A 15,218-nucleotide genomic window follows, 5' to 3' on the forward strand; every position below is an offset into this window, starting at 1 on the left:
GCGAGAATCGAGAAGTAAAATTATTCTAACTGAGGGCCCTTACAACAGCCTGAACAATCACACGAGCGTGCAAGCGTGCTAAAATAGCCCACCAAATGTGCTGCAATACCTGCCAAAGTGATAATAACTTAGTTTCACACAATTAATAATATGCTAGATCGAGAGTCCCTTGGTTTTCCATGCGTTTATCACAACCAAAGCCTCCTGTTGTGATTAGAGCCTTTGTTACCCTTGGCCATAATCACCATAACACACTAGCCAACGAGAGGTCCTCTGGGAGTCGAGTTCTCCATCAAACACCTGTGGAAACAAACATGAGTAACTTCTGAAAGCAAACTGAAGTGAAATAGGCCATCATAAATATCGAATTTAGTTTGGAATGAAGTTGGGCCGAGTTCTGCACTAATTTGGAAAGAAATTGGAACTACGAGCTGACCAGCAGGTGTTTCGAGGGAATACTAGATAATACAAATTTAAAAAAATTTGGAACGCTTCACGAATTTGCGTGTCATCCTTGCGCAGGGGCCATGCTAATCTTCTCTGTATCGTTCCAATTTTAGTATATGTGCTGCCGTTAAGCGAGCACGTTTACAAGAGAGCTATCGCCACCTATATATTCGCATTGACCCTTTAGAGCGTTAACTTGTGGTCCGGTTCAAAGTAGCTCAATGAAGATTCATGCATCTTTAATTGTACCCTACGCATGCTCTAGGGCCGGTCTTGAACCCTCCACAGAAACGAAATATATATGTCGTTCAACGTCGCAAAGAAATGACCAAAAGATAGTTTAAAAATCATGGCCGAAGTATTGAAAAATTGAAAGGGTTGATATCAGTATTTGTTTACAAAGCAGTCCCTGCGTCGAGGGAGACCAAAGAATCTTTTAAGTTTCGATTTTGCGAGGCGTCGTTTGATAGGATTTCCACTTGGGAGACTTGGACGTTCAAAGCCATGACCTCAAAACAAAAATAAGCAACGTTTTGGCCCCAAACATTTTGAAAAATCCGCCATCTGCCGTTATATCTGAAAAAGGACTGAAAACTAATGCTTAGTCTCCCCAAAACCTCAAACCCAACACTCTCGCAATTTCTTATGACTAAAGATGGCGGAGAAGTTGTTTGATTCCACGATGTGAAGGACGAGAATGCAGCCGAACGTCAAGGGAAATCTGCTTTCAGGTTCGAAATCTGTATTTGAGATCTTACTCTCGCTTATCTTGGGTTCAGAACAGTTAGAATTCCCACGATTGCCCGTTAAATCGCGCCATTGCGTGACATGGCCTTCTTAAATTTAGTCAGCTTCAACGATCGACGACGTTATAATCTCTGATTTTGCAACACATCCCACCATCTTTAAATACATCCTGTAAAAAGATCGCGGTAAAATTTCCGCACAGCCCCATACTATTGTTAAACAAATATGTTTTCTCAATGGCAATGTATTGTTTTTGTCATTTTTTTCTCTATTCAAGAACTGAATGCATAATGTAGTATGGGGCTGAGCGGAAATTTTACCGATATATATATATTTCTCTCTCATTATAGTCATATCGTTCCACTGAAAATGTGAATGGACATTAAGATGCAAGGGTGTAGCCAGCCCTTCGACTTGTTGTAGGCTTGTTCCTTAACAAAGTTCAATTTTTGTCGCTACATATTTTGTAAAAGTCGTATTATAAAGTGCAAGCGGGCGGAAAGAATATTAAAGGTCCGGGCTTACAGGCTTGGAAGCTGGCTACATCCATCAAGTTGAATGCTTATACATGCTTACATGTTATCAGTGGTTCAATTTTATTCTTGGATTAACCTTTCTTATCATTTTTGCCATTTTTGGTATATTACTGTGGAAAGAAATTGAAGCATAGAGAAATAGATTTTGAACCTTGGATTGGATTGAATCACAAAACATGTGCCACTTCCCAAGTGTGGTCCGAGAATTTTCAGTACTTGGGTCTGTTGGCAAAGTGCATGTTATGTATAACAACTGGTAATGAAATATAAATTTCCTTACAAGCAGGCTGCAATTTTAGCAATTACAGTTAGGTAAAAGAACCTGAAAAATTTAGGCTTCAACAGATTTTGAATCTGTGCCTCCCTGATAGTAGTTGGGCACTACTAGAAACTGAGTAACAAAACCACATTTTGAGAGTAAGGCAAATTTTAGAGGGTCAATTTAAATAGAATTTTCTCAGGCATTTCTTTATAGTTCTTAAAGTTGCTGTCCACCTGCTAGGATTTTTCTTTGCTTGATAGTAATATATTTTAGAAGGCTTTCACTTGTATAATCAGGTCCCACAAGAGTTTTAATTGTTGTTGGTGTCAATATCTTTCATCAATGATGATAATGTTAGCATAATTACCAAGGGAGGTATATCAACTGAGATTCCACTACTGTACAGGTAACTTAACCTCATTTTAATCATGCTATTTGCAAATTTAAACTCTAATCTCAGGTCAGTTTTCCCTTCCCAGTTTCTAATTAATGTTTTGATCCCAAGAGTATCATTAATTGTAAATATAATAAAAATAATAATTTATAATAAGGGAACCCAACTCGCCAAAGTGGTTTTTCAATGGGGCTCTCAAATTTTGTAGTCTGATTTTCCAGGAAATCCTGCATAAACTGGAAGATAATGAATTTTGTTAAGGTTGTCTGACCATCAGTCAACAATAATACGAACTGTCCTTGTGAAGGTAGAGTAGAGAACAGCTTTTTTTAAAGAGAATCCCTGACTTTTTGAGAAGTCATTAACATAGTTTTCTTGAAATTTGTAATTATTTATGTTTTTTATTTGAAAAAAAATCCAAGAACAGTTAACATGGAATGAAAATGATTGCTATTATATAATTTAATTCTTGTTTGTGTCAACAAATTTAATGAAGTATTGAATTCACTCTATTTGGTAAAGAATGTCACCTGATTTTGATAGTGCCATAAAGTTACTACCCCTTTTTTTCGAAAGGAAGAAAGGTTCTATTGTTTCTGATGCATGCAAAGAATGCTACAAGAAATGGGCTTTTGCAGAGTAGGTTATTTCTGCAAGATAAAGTGCAAACCTACTAGTAGGGGTTAAGGTGTGTTTCTGCTTTTCAAATAATGGTGCTCTCTCAAAATTGAGTAAAAAATTTCAGGGGAGTACCTGCCTTGGACCCATAGATTGTTGTTGTGCCCATAGTTTGGATTGTCCTTTATTTGTGATCATTTGGGGATTTACAGAGGTATCACTTAGTGATGATGACTGACTCTCCTACATAACGGCAGGATATGACAAGAAGTAAGGATTTAAATCACTTTTTCAAAGGTTTAGTCTCTGCAGGTGATGAAGGTGGTAAGTGGAATGATGGAGCTCACAGAAAACATTTAAATCAGGGGAAAATTCATACCGAATGAAAGCACATGAATAAGATCATGAATACTAATGTTTTGCTGTATTTAATTTTAAGCAAGGATAGATTGACATTACAGGGTGTGAAATTGTACCCAATACAGGCACCAATGTGACTAAATTTTTCACTTTGGCAACCAAAGCCTGAAAATTAGCAGCCAAATTGGCAACTAGAATGTTCCATCATAACTTTAGTTAGAGATATAGTGAATTAAAGATAATTGCAAAGATAAATCTGCAGCAAACTTCCTCATTAAGTTTGTTTCCAAAACATAGCACATGCATCTTGATCGATAACTTGACGCTATCTTGGATTTAGAGTGTAGGTGAGCTTGAAAGTTGTATATCCTCCATCCTAGTGTGAACATTGTAGCAGGTTAGAGATCTTTTTCCTAACTTAATTTTGGAGGGTCCATCTAGAGTGCTGACAGCATAAAAAAGGGTTTTTTTGTCTTTGAAAATGGTGACCAACTTTTTTTGAATTGGCTACCACTTTGAAGAATTTAGGAGCCAAGTGGCTATCAGAAAAAACAAATTAATTTCACGCCCTGCATCATTCTTCATAATTATCCTGTATTTGATTATTTGTAAGTCTGCTTATGTATATATGTGATGAATGTGAATTTACATAAAAGTACCTTATTCCATGTTACATTTTTTTATTTAGGTAGAGCAAAAGACTAAAAGAGAAAATCCTTTTGGTAAGTCTGCCCAAACTGGTAGTTATGGAGTCAAGGAAATCTTTGCCTTCAGCACAGAGCCTGCTTTCAAAGCTGCACTACTCAACAACCAATGAGTACCAATCCAGTCAGCAGCCACACCCTGTAGGTAAACAGAACTAGCAGCAAAAAGCATACAACAACCCCTCCAAAATTAATTTCAATACTCACATCAACCCACTGCAATCAGGTGGATGGTGCAGCCAATTCTACCTCTGACCCTGGAAAGAGTGTTAACACTTCCAAGCCAACCTTAAGTGTCAGCAAAGGCTGCTACCCACTGTTAACAGTTGACAACAGGCAGGCATGACATGTGGGAGAATATTGACATTTTTCATCTGAAAGTGGAGACCAAAGAATTCTCAAGTAAAGAACACTTGAAAAGGAAAATGCCAAAACTATACAATTCTGTATTTATATATTTGTTTCTCAAGCAATAAAAACATGCTAAAGTTATTTAAACAAGAAAAAGAAGTGACTGATGTGGAAAATAAGGACAAATTAAAATAAATCAAGCAGGATTCTCCTTTGAGAATTTTTTTTGAACAGGAATTTTTCAGGGTTACCTAAACTTAGGAATTCATTTTCATCTTCTGAATTGGATTTTTCCCATTCATGTCCACTGAAGCTTCTCTCCATTTCCTCTCCGTTTCCCAAGGCAGTTTTGACTATAAACCCTTAAAATCCCAAGATCTCATTAGTAATTATCTTTACTGTCTGCCAAATGATTCTCATTTTGTAAGTTTAGAGAATTTGGTATCGGATCAATTAGCAATCCTACTATTGACATTTTTCTTTATTCTCATCACGTGTCTGCATGATATTGTATAGATATAGTAAGGAGAAATTCTGTCTTGATCACTCACGGGAATTAAAGGGTTTACCCGTGATTTTGTGGTGATACATTGCAAGTTAATCGCAAATCTAATAAGATGAGTTTTTCTACAGCTCTTCCATTGCTGAATTTCCATGATTTCCTATTCTTGACCCATTAAGTTTTATTTTAAAAATGACATTACAACTTAACTATTTTTTTCTGATAATTTTAAAAACGCTTTCTATTGATACATTTTCCTTTCTTCTCTGCAACTGTCCTTTCGAAGCAATGGTTGGATTGATGTCCTTTGGAATTTCCATTACATTGGTGTAAGACACAGCCTTTATTGACTCAGAGAGAATTTCACAGTTTTTCATCACTCATGGCCGTATGGAGTTTTGGTAAGCCAACTCAGATGATACCAGAAAAATTTTTGACTATCTTCACAATCCCCATGTCTCCTTTTAATGTACTGCTGGAGTTATCCTTTGGCTCTCCCAATAAGTGTGAAAATGAAAGGGAAATTTTGAGGAAGAAAGTTGGAAAATGAAGGGAGAGTAAGGTACATTATTGCATATCGAAACTCAAAGAAAATGGAAAAGACTAAATGAGATTTTAAAATTAGATTAAAACCTTTTCACTGCAAAATTATTTAAGAGACGAGATACCTCAACTATAGACTGAAATAACTCGAGAGAATTTTCTTATGGAATGAACCTTTTATGAGGTGGTCCTTCTCCAAGGTTGATTCTCTCCTGTTGGAAATCGAGTTTATGTTGGCGGTAGCTTCAGGTTCCACTGTCCTTCACTGCCTAAAAGAGATCTCTAGCAGTAAGTTCTAACAAAGTTCCTTGGGCCTCTTCTATTTTTGCCACAAAAAGCTTTTAGATTACCAAGGTCATGCAGTTTGACATGAGCACACGAGGACCTGCACCCGCAAGTCTGAGTACCTGCGTTGCTGGGATGATATGGTCCTACAGTTGTTGTGGCCATGATTTAAGTCTACGTTTCGTCTTTTGTTCCGCAAAGAAAAAAAAAGAGCTTTTGTCCTTGCTAAGAGACAAAAAAACAGCGGAAAGGTAAACACTTTGATTAGTGAGCACTGACATAAAAGAAATCCCTCTGCGATAGGGAAAGCTAAGAATGCACCCTTGATTCACCAATGGTACGAAAAATTTCATTTAAAAAGATTTTATTCATTTTTCACAACCACTGGACAGATATATTATTATGCGTCTAAACGGGAGAATTTTTACTTGCATTTGATCTATTTAAGGACGATGAGAATAGTCATCGATATTACAGGTAAACTTTTTCGTCTTCGTTTGCAGTTAAAATGTGCTTGATAAAAATGAAAGTATAGATTTTCTGCTCTTCCCCTGCACATGCATTTGTATTTAATGAAAAATAAAGCTTTGCAACACTGAGAGGTACATGTAACTCCATTGCGATTTTCCTGCACAAATATCGCGTGTGTTCATTGCCGGTAGATTTTCTCGTTATTCTTTTCAGGGACACTCTTTGAGTCAATTTTCGTGTTTTCACAAATAGTATTGTCTGAAGCCGCAGGAGTCTTACTACAACCCGCTGTCGCGGAATACTTGTTTTGAAATTATCTTCTCATTTAAGAGTTAAAAAATATTTGGGGTCTCTCCTCAACTGACAAGTTGCGGGCATTTGAAATAACAAACAAATACGTAAAAACCATTCAAACAAGCATCATTGAAGAGCTTCCTGAAAATTGACGAAGAACAGAAAGCGTGGTTGGTACCCTGTGTGACGGAAACGGTTAAACTCACGTATAGTGCGCCTTCGCATGGGTCACTCTAATACGTATATTCAGTAATGAAATAAAAACTATTGGTCCCTGAGTGGTACACACTACACTACTTTCCTTTTTTTTTTTTTTTCTTTTTTTTTAATCTTCTATTGTTCTTTTAAATCTGGTTTTTGTTTGTTTTGCTTTTTTCAGATACAAGTTCCTTACAATCTCACTGGGGGTGCCTCTTTCAACGATAAACCGAAAAACAACGAAAATAAAATTTATACACTCAACCATTATCTTTAAAATGTTTGAACAAAGCGCCTTTCGAATATTAAAATTCCGTAAAGATATAAATTAATTTAAGTATATGGTTTTGGTAAGTCTTCAATGTGTTTCAAGAGGACAGATGTGATAAAACTCAATTATTAAGTGCGAAATGTTTACCATTCTCTGATTTCTTCGTTTGAGTGACGCGATAAAAAACATAAGATTTTTCGCAAGTATTCATTTTTATTTAAGTGTTGGAGGTTTTAGTTTTGGTTATGTACATGTATTCGGCTCTCGGATATTTATTGGTGTTCACACTACCCTTAATTACATAATCGCTGAAGACGTTTTTCAGTTGTGCTGCGTGGGTGGGAGAGTATAGCAGGTAATTTGGCGTTAACAACGGAGTTGAAAACGTAAATTAGCCACCGTAAAGGGTAAAAAAGGTGAAGTTTCGAGCGTTAGCCCTTCGTCAGAGCGATTGCGAAGGGCTAACGCTCGAAACTTCAGCTTTTTATCCTTTACAGTGGCTAATTTACGTTTTCAACTAAGTTGTTAACACTAAATTACCTGCTATACTCTCCCACCCACGCAGCACAACAGTTTCTTTAGAAACTTACCCCTTTATTCTAAAGCTCTGATATCTTTGTTCTTGCCAAGGGCAAGACAGTAACATAAAGGATAGAACCATTTTTAAAATACGCAAACAACAGGTTTTAGGGCGCGGCGGTTCTCGTGGAATATGGTTGTCCTATTATGAATTTTACCTTCTGTTTTTTTGAGTGAAATAGCTTCTTTATCTTGTAGCGTACACTTAATTCTTCCCACATTTGCGAGTTTTTTTACGCTAGGCTGTATGTGTGGACTTAACTTACAGATAGTAGTGATGGCTGCCCTAAATTTTTACTGGAAAGGTACCCGCATGGATATCATTAACACGAATTCAAACTGAAGGTTAAAAAAAATTAACTGTTTGTATCAGCCTAACTCGGTGAACTGCCTTCTTCTCTCGAAATTCAGTAACTACATTCCTTTTTCTTAAAGGAAAGAACTATCGGATCTTTGGACTATTAATCTTTATGGACAGTTTAAGCTTAAGGGTTACGCCTCTAACTTATATACTTGCTCTAATGGCATTTTGAGGTTTTATTTAGGCAAAGATCTTTGTAGGGGAGGAATAGATGGCTAATTTAATAACCCTAATGTGGTCTATTTTCTGTTGCTATCGAGGAAGAGAGTCACACCAGATACCGAGGTAACTGTTGCTACTGATCGCTTTCCTCAAACAAGGGCACTGCCAGCTGTAGCTCATGTACTTGTAAAGGTGTTTAATTGAGTTTATCACGATCGTGTTCTGATTTTTAAGATAAGGCCATGAAAGTTCTTTATTTCTAATCAGAGAAAGAAAAACAGTCGCAGCTATCATCAGAGATAGTTTTACATCTGCAGAAGAGATTGCAATCTCGTCAGAATCAGTAGCTATTTCTTGAGATAACTATCTGTGTATGGCAATGTAAACGTCCGTACAACTTTCAGCCCAAACGTACCTTTGGAGAAAAAGTTGAATTTCGGATGTTTCCTGTGTACGTACTTCTTTTTTATCACAACACATCGTAAAGATATGAGAAAAAGTAATCTTAAGTTTACACATGATCATAGTATGCAATGCATGAGGTGCGATGCTACATTTGCAAATTAGCTGGGCTCTTGAAGGACGGCTTGATATTGAACTGAAGGCTCTTAAATTTCCGTCATTTGAACAGATATCGCAAAGTGCTGGTTTATATCAATTTTTGTCTCAAGTATTTAAGTTGAAATAGGACTGATTTCGAACACACACCTTTCAAGAGAGCTCTGTGAAGGACCTCGATACATCCTATAGTTTCGCGTCTACTTGCTACTTTAAGCTTTTGATGAGCATATACTGGTTTTGCTCGACTAAACCTCTTTCAGAGGGCTGCTTTTGGCTATTTTTAGAGTTGTTAACGTGCCAAAAGAGCGAATGATAATAAAAGCACTCTTAATGTCCTCCAAACCAAGGGAGGTACAGTCTTTAAATTTTAACAAAAAGAGCTTTATCTAAAGGGGCCAAAATAGAATAGAAAGATTAAAGTGTAATCATTTATACTTCGGTTTTAATTGTACCACTGTCATCGTCCATTGCCTCAAGCAGAGTATAGCGCAAATCACAACGGCGTGAAGTGCTACATTGGAAGCATGTTGCGCCAAGTTATAAACTCAAGTTTATTAAAAAAAACCCTGAAGAATAGAGGGATTAAATAAGCCATGTTTTATGCTATTGAATTTATTTTCACGACACGCTATCCAGGCATGTATTCAGTCGTACCTGACAAGTCTTACAAGCGTAACGAGTATTTGAGTGAAAAAAACAAGCGTTTCTTGTTGCGAAGGACAGAGAGGGAGATAGTAAATGTAGAAGACTTATATGAGTCACTGCCAAGTTTTCGGGAAAAAAGTGAAAGAAGGTATGGGTAGCTTCATTGGACTAAATTGGATTACTACTGGATAAGACAAAAGCTTTGAGATTTAACATGTAATTAAACTTCGTGTGTCCGTCAGTTGAAACGTGGAGTGTCTAGTACATGTGTTGTGCGTCAGGTGATCAATTCAGAACTAATTTTCAACGCACTGAGAAGGTAAGAGGCAAATTGCTTGCGAGTTTAGTTTACAAGGAAACCACCAATAGATAGCATTTTTTAAAATAGTTTTACTCTAAGAAAATATTTAGAACATTCAAAGATTTTGTCCGGGCATAAATACCAGTTGCTCACTACAGCTGCAGTTGGGGTGAAATCTTTTGAAATAATATTCGATTTAATACGCGTCAAACTTAATTGTAAGGTTTGGAAGCATCCTCTCGAAGTAGTTATTTCAGGCATTGGTAATGCAATGAAACTTAAGGCTATACTCAAAATGAAAGTAAAGTAACTACAATACCTAACAAGTGTAAAACTTTGTCTTACTTCAGACACCATGCATTCAAACGATTAATCCATAATTACTTCACTAAAGTTTCCGTAACAATGCACCTTCATGTACTTGTATGAAATATTTATTTTCGCTCATTAACTTTCTCTCAAGGCTTTTCATCCGTCGTTAGCTGTATGACTTATTTATTTCAGAGGTGGACTAATTTATAAAAAGGCGTCAAATTTACGAGTATCTACAGTAAACTCTTAGCCTCAGTGAAGAAGGTAAGCACTTTAGAAAGAACCTCAAAGATATTGACTCAACGCTAATGTAGCTTTAGACAAGCAATTAATCATAAAACTACCGCATTTGCGCTTCTTCGTGAATTTCACTTTACCATGTAAAGGAAAAGTACTTAAGTGCTTAATAGGTTCCAAACGATCGAAGCGTAAAGCCAGCATCCATCGGTGAGCAGTATTTGTCCTTCAGTGTATTTGACCTTCACACTCAAGTACATTTGATGAGCTGTAGCAATGAATAATAATAAAAAATAATTACCGTATGTTATCTCAGTTACGTTTCAGTTACTACAGTTCTCAGACTTTCAACTTTCTTTCTTTCAGAGATTTGTGTCAGGTAAGAAATATCGAACATCGTTTTCCGGTATGTAATTGCAGTCTCTGACATGGCTTTCACATTTCATGTAAGACTGAAGATTTCAGGAGCAATCAACTGTGTTATTCAAATAGAGTTGTAGCATAAATTCACCGAATGATCTGTGTACAGTTGAGTTTGTTCTAGTAGCGTTAATGTTGATAAAGATTCGTAGAAGGTGTCCTTCTTAGCTGATCTCTTCCGAAGCGGCCTTTGAGCCGGAAGAGAAGAAAGAATAACTAAATCTTGAAGAGATTTCAGTTGTTTTCATTGTTCAGGTTTTGAACCTCTTAAACAAACAAGAGTTTATATTCTGAGAAAATATTCAAGTTATGAATATTGGGTCATTATACGCCTCATTTAATAAAATCTGTATTTTGTTCACCTAGCCTCAGAGTTATGCATCTCTACCTCCATGTTGCCGGTCCGGATAATAGGGACAGACAGCAACTTTGATTTCCACATTTCGAACGAGGACAATTCTCCTCAGGTTATGTCCACGATTCACAAAAAATTTCTGGCTCTATAGGAATAGACAAATCCGTTCCTCTTGAAAGGTTGTTAAATTACAGAGACCTACATAGTTAGACTGTGCTTCTACTCGCGTGAGAGCCTTTGACAAGATCCGGCCTTGAATTACAAAAAAATGTTTATTACGCAAAGGTCGTTTATCGTTCTAGTTCCCCTACTTTTTATCTGATATCTCATACATCTGCTAAAGAGATCATGCAGTTCTTTACATGGAAATCTGTCTATTCACATCTTCAAATTCAATTAAAGCGCGCAGTAATGCTCGCTGGCTTTTATTTACGGAGGTATACCGTCCACAAATTCATTCAAATAGTAATTGTATCCTAAGAAACATTCGTTCTAAACATCTGTCGTGGTTGACTACTTTTCTTACGAGACCTATTTTGGGGTAAGTAGTCTCGGATTTGGTGTCTTTCGTCCATGAAATGATTTGAGAGAAACAAAGGTCTTTTTGGTTTATTTTCCTGAAAGGATTAAGCTCATATATTAAAAATGCATCGTGTTTTTTTATGTTTCCTCTTGAGGGCGGAAAGCTTTGAACGAGGTGCTGTTATTTTTACTCATAACAAGGCTTAAAATGTAGATCGTTGAACTGGTAATTTCTCCTACAAGCAAAATTTCCACTTTCTCGGCGATCAATGAAACACCATGAATATCAACGTCGTGGCTTCAAAAATTTCACTAGAAAATGAATGTGAAACCAGCGATTTTAAAAACACGTTTGTTCAGCGCTGCACAAACCCTTTCCCATGCTCTTCATTGCTTATTCTTGGATTTCAAATCAACTTGTCTCTCGTAAAAGAATTACATATCAGAGAAAAACGCGCAATTTTATTTGAAAGGGTAGAGTCGCGTGCACGCGTGGCTGAAAGCCGTCGTTGCGCGCGCGATATTCTATGACGCACACAGCACAAACCTCGATTATTGACTTTGCGTCACTCCTGGGAGTCAATGCTTATTATCGTCTTTTCTTTGTCAAGGTCGAGCACCACCGTCACGCAATGAATTTCTCGTCCATAGCCGTCCAAGAAATTGCTCAATTAATATCAGAACACTTTGGCTTGAGTCTCTGTTACATGTTGGAGCGTTTAGGAGGACTAACAGTGCCAATGGAAGTTTCCTAATGTTCGATATTTAATCCCGTCTCCTGCGTGTTAGGCGCTCAAATAATTTCCGTGTGTTTTCTGTGGGAGATAAACTTCTGGTATTCCTGGAGGGCGGTCTTCTCAGTAAAAGCAAGGCGCATAGCGAGGGAACTCAGCTGGTCATAGAAAAACGATAAAATTGGAAAACGCTGTGCTGTGCTTGCATCTTCTTCTGTTCATTTATTAACGAATTGGACCAAACGCCTCTGAAATTACATCTTATTTTCACCGCCCAAGATCCTCGACACCCCAAACAAAAGAGCTTGCGGTGTGAACCCAACTTCCGCAGATTTCGGACCTAATTTTCCACCCAGATTACGAGCTTTGGGGAGTTTATAGCACCAATGAGAAGAAACGCTAATTTCATGTGACCCAGATGTTCTCATGGGTGTCAACCTCTCCTACGATGGCTTGCTGCGACTAAAATTGTTTGAATACAAGTTTTATTGAAACAGCCGCAAAGATTGAAAGCGCTCTGTGGGGCGCTCTGACGGTGGGGGCAAAAATACGATGTGATGAATGAGACACCCAGCGAGGTGGCATAGAGCATGCGCGTGCTACACCAGCCTCTGTCGTAAGGAACACATAACAGCCACTAGTGACAACATTCAGAACAGTGCAACGACGGCAGGGAGTGGGACGCGTCTCCTTCCTCTTACAACTATTTAGATTTTTTACCCCTACGCGCTCCCTGACGAACTGGAAATATATTTAGATACGATGGGGAGTGAGGAGTTCAGCCACTTTCGTCCTTCTATCGTCGTGAAAACAGAGCCCCTCGAAAGCACCGCGTTTGAATACACCAGTCTGTCTGAAACCGAGTCTAGGGTCGTATTTCGAAATTATTACGAGGTGCATACAGACAGACACCTGATGGAGAGGACAAGCTCTGTAGAATCTTTGCAGAGTGGAAGCGAGAGTGAACAAGACATGAGGGTGCGAATGGACACCACTGAGCGCTCGATCGAACTACGTCCGCGAGAGGAGGTGAGCCGGAGTGAATATTTTTCCTTCCCGGCCTATCGAGCAGATTGGAAGACGGGCTCGCCTGGCCCAGAAGAGGAGAATTCGGAACAAGGCGACAATAACTGCGATCGCATCGAGGAGGAAAGTACCACTTCGGAAGAAGCTCGCAGATCACCGCACAATAATGATTCGTTAAAAATTTACTCAACAAGTCCTGCGCTTCGCGATCACAACTCGAGCGCGGCTGTTAGCCAAGCACAACATGACATTGTTATCCCTGGAATACCCTCAAACACACACAATGGGATTAACATAGTCTTTCACAAGCAATGTAAGCTCAATATGGACGCACCTGGCAAATTGTACAGCAGAGAAGCGTATTCTCCCAACGAAAGCTATATTCCGCGCGCGGAGAGGTACGCGCCAGACCTTCCTCCCTCGCTCGTGTACCCCACGCTTACGGAGCAACACAGTTTGAACGCCGTTCGTAACTCACGAGAGAGTCAAGATCCTCACTCATCAAGTTACGATGCAAAATGCCCGTCAGCACGTTCACCAGTATTAATTTGCGAGTGGATCCAGCTCGAGAAGATGGTGAACCAAATATGTGGGATAGGATTTTATCGCATAGAGGACCTTGTAACGCATATCACCGACGTTCATCTTGTCTCTGCCACGCCTGTTGGTTTCGTCTGTTGTTGGAAAGAATGCATGCGAAATGGACTGCCATTCAAGGCTAAGTACAAGCTAATCAACCACATTAGAGTTCACACGGGCGAGAAGCCTTTCATGTGCAATCAGCCGGGCTGTAGGAAGAGCTTCGCACGCGCAGAGAATTTGAAAATACACGTTCGTACGCATACGGGCGAGAGGCCGTTCGCGTGCGAATTCAAAGGCTGTGATAAACGATTTGCGAACTCAAGTGATCGCCGCAAACACATTCACGTTCACACATTGGAAAAACCATATCGGTGTAAGTACATTGGTTGCGACAAAAGTTACACACATCCTAGCTCTTTAAGAAAACACATGAAGGTTCATGGCTTAAGATCTGAAGAACACTTTAAGATGGTTCATGGAATTGCGCTGGGTAGTCCACCAGGCCTGTTCCGACAACGAACCGATATATAAACACAGGAAACTACTTTTAAAATACACTCCATTGCCAAGAGACATTTGGAAATAGCGAGATATCATAAATCAATAATTTTCTCGTTCTTGTTTCGTTAAGGAAATACAAAAGGAATTTTTTTTTAGATCCGGAAGTCCGTCGGCGGGTATTGCTGTTGTCAAACATATCTCTTCAATGTGAAAAATTCAAAACACTTGGTACAGGTTACATTTGTTTTCCCTTTGAACAAGTTAGGATATGAAACTCTAGAACTACTTGTTTGTGCTTTAAGCCTTTGAAATCTTAGTGACTACGAAGCTGCAGAATCTGCCTGATTCAATGCAGCTTTGATTTGTAAATGCGACTCAGGTTAATACAAACTCCTTCTTTCACAGAGGCAGGTCATGTTGTCAAATTTTTGCAAGAACTTCATTTTATCTTTCAGCTGTTTTGAACCCGATCGTCTAAGAGGATGTTTTGAATTTAATTTCAAAATTTCTTTTTTTTTTAGTCGTCACAAGGTGTATCTTCACTAAGCTAGTGTCATGTTTTTCATTTCCTTTCAGGAACCTTTACATCATCGTTCCTCTCGGGACAAAAATTATGATTGAACATATTTTCGGATAAAATTCTTGAGAAATTAAGCGCTGAGCCGACTATGTGTAGGCTGATTCTTTGACAATTTTCTGTAATTTTCTAGCGGGACGAGAATAAGAACACAAATTTTAAAATTACTTTTAAAGTTTGAAGTGTACAGTAAATGAATCAATTCCAAAGTTCCTCTTTCATTGTGTGATTTATTTACCCTGAAAATAACGCTATAAAATCGCATTTTGATATTTTTTTCTACAAACCTTCCCTTTAAGATGTAACAAGTAAAACAAACTTTATTTGCTATCTGTGATTTATTCAAGACATTCACGAATA

General features: G+C 38.1%; 1 protein-coding gene, 1 long non-coding RNA gene and 1 other non-coding gene across 3 annotated transcripts; 2 read left to right on the plus strand and 1 right to left on the minus strand.

Moving 5' to 3' along the window:
• Positions 1 to 477: 477 nt before the first annotated feature.
• On the minus strand, positions 478 to 586 carry LOC149038374 (U6 spliceosomal RNA). Its single transcript, XR_016180730.1, has one exon. It is a non-coding gene; the product is annotated as a U6 spliceosomal RNA (small nuclear RNA).
• A 477-nt stretch (positions 587 to 1,063) lies between these two features.
• Positions 1,064 to 4,575, plus strand: LOC149038375 (uncharacterized). Its single transcript, XR_016180388.1, has 2 exons — positions 1,064 to 1,178; positions 4,053 to 4,575. It is a non-coding gene; the product is annotated as an uncharacterized LOC149038375 (long non-coding RNA).
• An 8,201-nt stretch (positions 4,576 to 12,776) lies between these two features.
• LOC113667695 (uncharacterized) lies at positions 12,777 to 15,067 on the plus strand. Its single transcript, XM_089184693.1, has one exon. The coding sequence runs from the start codon at positions 12,935 to 12,937 to the stop codon at positions 14,309 to 14,311; it is 1,377 nt and encodes a 458-aa protein (XP_089040819.1). The 5' UTR covers positions 12,777 to 12,934; the 3' UTR covers positions 14,312 to 15,067.
• The last annotated feature ends 151 nt before the right edge of the window (positions 15,068 to 15,218 follow it).

Source organism: Pocillopora damicornis, chromosome 10 (genome assembly GCF_964200805.1).
Source record: "Pocillopora damicornis chromosome 10, jaPocDami1.2, whole genome shotgun sequence".
NCBI classification, from domain to species: domain Eukaryota; kingdom Metazoa; phylum Cnidaria; class Anthozoa; order Scleractinia; family Pocilloporidae; genus Pocillopora; species Pocillopora damicornis.